At 39.7% G+C, this 7,406-nt stretch overlaps 1 protein-coding gene across 1 annotated transcript; it reads left to right on the top strand.

The window, feature by feature from the left end:
* Positions 1-1,712: 1,712 nt before the first annotated feature.
* Positions 1,713-5,732, top strand: and2 (actinodin2). Its single transcript, XM_086176451.1, has 5 exons — positions 1,713-1,785; positions 3,073-3,117; positions 3,646-3,809; positions 4,204-5,112; positions 5,331-5,732. The coding sequence occupies exons 1-5, from the start codon at positions 1,713-1,715 to the stop codon at positions 5,730-5,732; spliced, it is 1,593 nt and encodes a 530-aa protein (XP_086032577.1).
* The last annotated feature ends 1,674 nt before the right edge of the window (positions 5,733-7,406 follow it).

Here is a 7,406-nt window from a genome sequence, read left to right as displayed (position 1 = left end):
TTGCACAAGAGAAGTGGAATGGGTCACTTTCTAGTCACAAGATATATATGTTAAAAATTTACTAAAAAGATATAACCAGACTTATTTATGAGGTGGAATATACCTTAATTCTGATATGTATTTTTGCGACCAGAGAATTAAATTGAGAACAATTAATAGAAAATCGCACTTGAACTTGCCATTCCTCTTCTCTATATTTTGCTTCGAGTAATGATCTTTTGAGACATAAGCCAGAGACACTATAGCAAACAGCATGGATCTCGTTTTGTGCAGTTTCACATACAGCATAAGCCATGAGGAAAGGAAGAAAAGAGATCAAAGAGATCTGCTAACTTATCTTTAGTAACAGACATTGTTGTGGAGGTTAAATGTAATGTCAAAGAAAATGTCTAGAGCAGTGTGAGCTGACTTTGTTTTTGCTTTGGCGTAACTGTCCCTTGACAATAAAGCTACAAAGGTTCTGGAAAAAAAAGGAAAACTTTGCAAATCTTGTTTTAATGGTGTAATCTCGAAATTATTGCCAATGCCCCCCCCCCCAACAAAATTAAGCCAATTCAGGCAAAATTTTAGCCTTTTGCATTTAATTTCTACTCAGTGAATATTGTCAGAGAGATGAGTCACTGAAATAAAAACAAATGACTGATTGTTTCTCTCTAGAGATGGAGCTTGTTTTTCTTTTTCAATTTTCTCTTTTTATTTGCAGCTTTTTTCACTTGTTGTATATCAACAGGCAGGTACAATTATTGGCAGGACCGGGATTTGGTTTGCGATCATTTCTTTTCTGTCTTCTATGTTTATCCTCTAACATAGGCTTTAAGCTGCAAGGATTTAACACCCACCGATCCATTTACTCAAATCTCATCGAGTGTTGGAAAATTTGGTCACATACCACTACAAATACTTTCAGGCGAGAAACAATAACATGCATTTTGCTAATGTGTCTCTTCTGCTCACCTCTGCTAATTACAGGACTCCTATTGGTTGAATGGATGGGAGAGTAGGAACCAATCCTCAAGCGCCAAACAGCATGCTGGACCCTTATGGCATGTCTTTTGATTTAATGATCAAGGGAGCTCCTTAAAAATGTTTGCCTGCATGTCTGGTCCATACAGGGGAGCAGAGAGTTGGTGGGTTTACACAACTCAAGCAACCAGACTAACATTGTCTGCAGAGGAGATCCCTCTTCAACACCACTGGAGGTAAGGCTTGAAGTGAGAACTGCACTTTATGTTTTTTCAGGTTATTGAGCAAAAAAAACATCTTGCAACCTCATTTAGCGGAAAAGTGTTTTGGTGAGAATGTAACTGTGGGGGAAAATTTGCTCTTGAAATAACCCAGCGGTGGTAATTGTTTGTCACTGAATATCACTGAATCACTGAATATTTCTCGCCTTTGTTCGTTTGATTGTGCTGTTCAATCATTTTGTTTTAGACAGAATTCATATTTATAGCTGTAATCCTTGAATAACTATAACATCATGTCCACACTCATTGTTGTCTCAGTATCAGCTGGTTGTACAAAAGTGTCCCACATCCTCCAATTGCATCAACCTCAAAGGGATTATCAGGACATTTGTTACAGAAATCCCCACAAAACCACCCAGATAGGAGATCAATTCTCTGCTTTTCTCTGCATTTATCGTTACAGTACAATTTGATCAAATTTGATTGGTTAATATTGTGGTTTTCCACAGGAACTACCTATAGGAGAACATGGCTCATGTTGGACGACCATCACTCTCCATGATCCACACAGCACTGCTGCTAGCCTTTGTTTTATTGCCAGGTGAGATCTATGGATTTCATTTGATTCCCAATTGAACTGTGCTACAATGGCTTGAGTTGCCAGAATGACCATTTCAATACAATCAACACAAATGCTAATCTCAAAAAGAAGGAAATAGTTCAATTTTCATATGACAAATCTGATCAAATTAGATTTTTTTCCTCCCTTAAGAGTGGGGAAATGTTTAAAACTGAATTAATGTAAATCATGAAACTAAATCTGTGTGGTAATCAGTGTAATATATAGAGATATAGCTATAAGAGACATTCATAAGGTTGTGAATATCAGTAAGGATGATAAGCTTATGCATTGTTTTTAAAAGATTAGGGAATGCAGTGTCCCAAGGAGGAGAAGAATCTTCTGCAATTAAGCTCCTAATTTGCTTTGTTAACATTGGAAGTTTCAAATAACATGGGTGTTTTTCAATAGCAGAAAAAACTGTGAAATTGAGAATACTTAGTTCCTTCATTTTTTTGTCAAGATTTCTTGAAATAAAGTCTCGAGTGTTCGGGAACTCAGTCACAGATAAAACCTGACTGTAGACTTTCGGAATTCAAATGGCGACTCAGATCATTGTTACTAAATACATTTGAATTTAGAAGAAACTGACATAGTTTCATGAGATTTACAAAGGATGCATTTGGAGTTAGTTCACTTTTATGTACATTCCAGTGTCTATTTCGAAAGTCATAAACCCATTCTTATGCCCTCTTCTCTGGGAAATTTTAACTTTCATTAATAAGAAGGATTCATCAGCTGACTTACTGAGTATTCTTGTGGTCATTAAATTCTTTAAGGAGATGCAGATGAAAGGAGAATTTCAGATATACGCAGACATGTCCCCGACCTGCTATCATTACATTACAGTCATTTACCAGACGCTTTTATCCAAAGCGACTTGCAAAAATTGCAATTCAATAACTGAAGGTCCAAAGTACCTGTAGTCGTGATTCAGAAGTCACCACTCTACCAAATAGCCATCTCAAAACCATGCATGCAGCATGTAGGTAACTGGTTGTGTTTGTAGTTTTACAAGATCCCTTTAAGAAGCCCCCTCCCCGTTGTTGCATTGACTCCAAAAATCCAGTTCAAAGTCAGACTGAGCAGAAGGAGGAGTTCTATGTAAGGTGCTGCCTGTACGGAGGCGCCAGAGCCCAAGCACCTTCCCCCACAGGTTTATTGGCATGTCAGCATTTTCCCTGATGATGAGGGAAAGCTTGGCATCTGTTCCTAGTCAGATAATGTGTCTGCTGCCGTTAATGTGGCTGTGCTGGTTGTGTTTTACAGAGTTTTTGGGGGCCGTTCCAGTAGAGCAGCATAAGGAAGAAGAAGGTGAGGATCTGTGATGTGGAATATCACACACACACACGCACACACAAGCACACACACACACACACACACACACACACACACACACACACACACACACACACACACACACACACATCGCAAGATTCTTTATTAAGGACAGATTCATGTTACACTGTTGCATTGACAAATGAAAGAAGTTCATTTTTTATAAAATAACTAAATTAAAAGAACATTATAAAACCAATGCTGCTGACTTATTTTGATTTAAAGCAGAAAATATTTCTGAAAAGTGTGAAAAATGTATGACCTGATTTGTTGTGTTACTCTGTTAATTATTGCTGAAAATTTGTATTGATTCAATTAATCATTGTAGTTTTTAAACCAAAGAAACACGATAATAAAGAGTTGTATCCACTCTTTATTAATAATTTCTTCACTTAGATTGATCCCATTTTAAAAGTAAAACATTTTTTAACCATGCTCACTTATGGCTTAATCTTCCTGCATGTACTGAATAGCACAGTTCAGATAGTTTGGTTCTCGTTTCAGTGGCTGCAGTGTCTGATGATGTAAAATCGGAGGCTATGGCCAACCTGAAGAGGCTGGTTCGCAACAGAAGGAATGCCCCAGTTTTGACTTTGCCCCAGTTTAAGCGTGTACCTGATTTCTGGGATTGGTACAAGTACTTCATGGGCACCCACAATCAGGAAGGAGTGAGTGCAATTTTATTTAAACCTATTTTTTTTTTTTCACTATTAATATTCATTTATTTCTATTTATTTCTATTAAAACTGAGGACAATACTTGTTTATGCACTTTTAATTGGAGGGGTAGGTGTTTTTTCAAAGATGTACTTTTAAAGGTGAGAAAAATTTTATGCTCTAAAAAGGTTTGTTTTAAACGTGCATTAAATTTCTTAATGATCAAAACACGAAATACGGTGAATTGAAAGAAAATTTGATTAAAACTTAATCATGTTCATGTGGTATGATATTTGTTTACCAAATGCCTAGAACTTTTGCTCTAGCTTTGACATATTCTATATATGTTTTATTTATTTTCTGGTGCATTTCTTCAGTTTGTTCCTGTCGTGTCCCTATATTTCAGGTTGAGAGTCTGGATCGTTTATACTTGGCTTACCTGCAAAACAAACACAGGTCAGAGGAAGGACCCACTTTCAACCACTACCTTAAACACCTTAGTGAAATCTACAAGAAATGTGCTGACTCTGATGATCCTGAATGCATCTCTGAGTCCACTAGCAAGCCAAAGGCTTCAACTGTGATGCCCGCTCCCATTAAGGCTGCTGATGTCAGTCTCTGCAACCCCTACATTGACCCTTACTGCCTCTTCCCCCTCGTTCCCAGGGCGGCAGCCCCTGAGCCTGAACCTCGGCCTGAAACTGAGGCGGCTCCAGCCCCAGCAAAGATGCCTGCTCCCGTCCTGACCCCGATTCTTCCCATGCCCCTAAAAACCTCCACTGGCTTCTACTACTATGCCCCTGTTTTGGAGCCATTTCTAAGCTATGAGCAGAAGGCTGAATTGCTGAGGATCTGCAATGCCGAGGATGTGGAGTGTCTTCAGTATCACCTTAGGGCAGCCTACGGCTACAGACCAGCCACTGGTCCAATTCCATCCTATAGCGCCCTCAAGTGTGACCCCAAAGACCCATACTGCATGCCAATCCTGGTTCAGAAGAACCCCACTGGTTTCTACCACCTGCTCCAGCCCAGCTGTGATCCAGCAGTTGATCCTCTTTGTGTGGTTAACAGTGCTGCACCAGCCCCCATGGCTGCTGGGGAGTCCCCAAAAGAGCAGCACTGCAACCCTCTCTTTGACCCTGGCTGCAACCCTCTGACTGCCACCAAGCTATCCAGCCTTACCAAGCCTGTGCTGGAATACACTCCTAAGGATGAGTCTGCACCTCCTGCTGCTCCTCTGACCTGCGACCCTCGCTATGACCCGTACTGCATACTGGCAGCTGCTGCTGCCCTGCGCAAGGGCTCTGAGCACCAGGTCTGAATTGAAGTCCTGCTACTTGGGTTGAATACCATAATATTTTGACTTATGTGTAATCTTTCTTGTTGAATGGTTTTATTATTTTCTATTCCTCTTCATTTGTTTAGTATTAAATATTGCAGTCACATGAAGCAGGTGGTGTATTACTTTTACTTGCTGTCTTTAAAAGCCACTTCTGTTTTGACTCCCAAAACACAAATCAATAAATCAACCAGGTCCCCTACAACCTTGGAATCCACGGCAAGACCAAAGAGGGCCACGACTGCTATGTTCACTATGACAAAGACTGCTACTTGGTGGAGTCTGGCTCCATGGCCAGTATCAAGGGTCCAACCAAACCTCTCTGCCATCCATTTGACCCCAGCTGTGGTAAGTTTGCGGCACCCTCCCACACCAAGGCTTCAAAACCTGGCGAAAATGGCATAATCCTCCCTGACCCCGATTGTGACCCTGAATATGACTTCAACTGCCGCTTGCGTCGCGCTGAGCCCGCTGTTGCTGCTGATGAGGCTGTCAAAGAGGCTGCTGAGGAGAAAGCTGCAGATGAGCCTGTCAAGGGAACTAGAGTCCCAAGATTTGAGGACTTCCTCAAGAGCATTATGAGCCAGCACAACTAGACCAACAAACAGTATCATGTTCCTGCCTGCTAGTTTATCTTCCAAAAGGATATGGGATTTACTCTAGACTTAATGGAATTAATTTCTTCCTACACCATTCTTCTTCTTCTCCTTTCGGCTTTTACCATCAGGGGTCGCCACAGCAAATCAGCCTTCTCCATTTAATCCTATTCTCTGTATCCTTCTCTCCTACACCAGCTACCTTTATATTCTCTCTCACGACATCCATAAATCTTCTCTTTGGTCTTCCTCTAGACCTCCTGCCTGGCAGCTCCACTTCCATCATCCGTCTACCAATATATTCACTATCCCTCCTCTGTTCATGACTGAACCATCTCAGTCTGGCTTCTCTGACCTTCTCGCCAAAACTTCCAAAGAGAACCTCAGCACAGCATCTTCATCTCTGCGACATCCGGCTCTGCCTCCTGTCTTTTCGTCATTGTCACTGTTTCTAGTCCATTCAGCATCGCTGGTCCCACCACTGTCCTGTACACCTTTCCTTTCATTCTGGCTGATAGTCTTCTATCCCATAGTACCCCTGACACTTTTCTCCACTCTTTCCAACCTGCTTGATTCCGTCTCTTCACCTCTTATTTCTTCCTACATCAAATCTTTAGATAACCATCATTTAAAACTGAATCATACAGCCTAATGAAAATAACTATTTCCTTGTCTTTTTGACAAAGAGAATGATGGGTTTATATGTTCAGCTGCAATGTATTGAAGCATGTGAAAGTTGTTGATTGAATACCATGTATGTATCTCTGTTTGCATTGATGTGTGATACACTAGGGTTGTTACATTTTGAATCATTTCTAACTGTTGTACATTCTAAGTTTACTTCCAAATACTTTAAATGTATTTAATATGTCTTTCTTATCCTGTATTGTGTGACTTTGATACTCACAATGCTTAATTTGTTTAGGCTAAATTTACTTTGAAAAAGTTTTTAAATGTTACCAACATACCATCAACATACTAAGCTCCAAAACACATCTGTGATGCAGCTTAATAAAATACATTCATAAAAAGTTCTTTATGATCGGACGATTGCAAAATATCATCATTTTTGTCTTTCTGGTATGATGCTGATGTTGAAAAACAATTCAGTTTGCTAATAGCTGATGCCAAGGTAAATATTTTTTAAAACTTTTATTATTACTATTACTACTATTTGATTTTTTTTTTGTTTATTTCCTTATTTGATACATTGAATTTCAGAAATCTTCATTCAAAAAAGTACTGAACATTTTAAAAGCCATTCAGCCAATCCAATTTTATTGCAAGGCATGAACTGGAACTTTTTCTAAGAGGCTGAATCTCTGGCATTGGTGAATGTTTTAATATACAGTGTCTAGCTGTCTAGAACTAATACTTCATAAACCACTGTGGTTTGGGGAGGCAATGAAACATGGAACTATCAAGAGCAAAGAACAATACTTAAACATGCATCCCATTCAGCAAAATTTAGAAATTAAATACTGAACACAACATTCACTAACACGGACCTTGGTATGTATAGGCGACAGTTATCACCACCATGCCAATCCAGACTTCCTCAACCAATACCAGAGTTCCTCTGACCTTCTCTGTACTTCTCTATCAGCATTCTCAACGCAAATACTGCATATATAGTACTCTTTCTAGGCATGAAGCCATACTGCTACTCACAAA

Source organism: Fistularia commersonii, chromosome 28 (genome assembly GCF_037954325.1).
Source record: "Fistularia commersonii isolate RoL2024-O1a breed Wild chromosome 28, RoL_Fcom_v1.0, whole genome shotgun sequence".
Taxonomy (NCBI): Eukaryota; Metazoa; Chordata; class Actinopteri; order Syngnathiformes; family Fistulariidae; genus Fistularia; species Fistularia commersonii.
The sequence above is the reverse complement of the archived record's forward strand: the minus strand, read 5'-3'. Positions and strand labels throughout refer to the sequence as shown.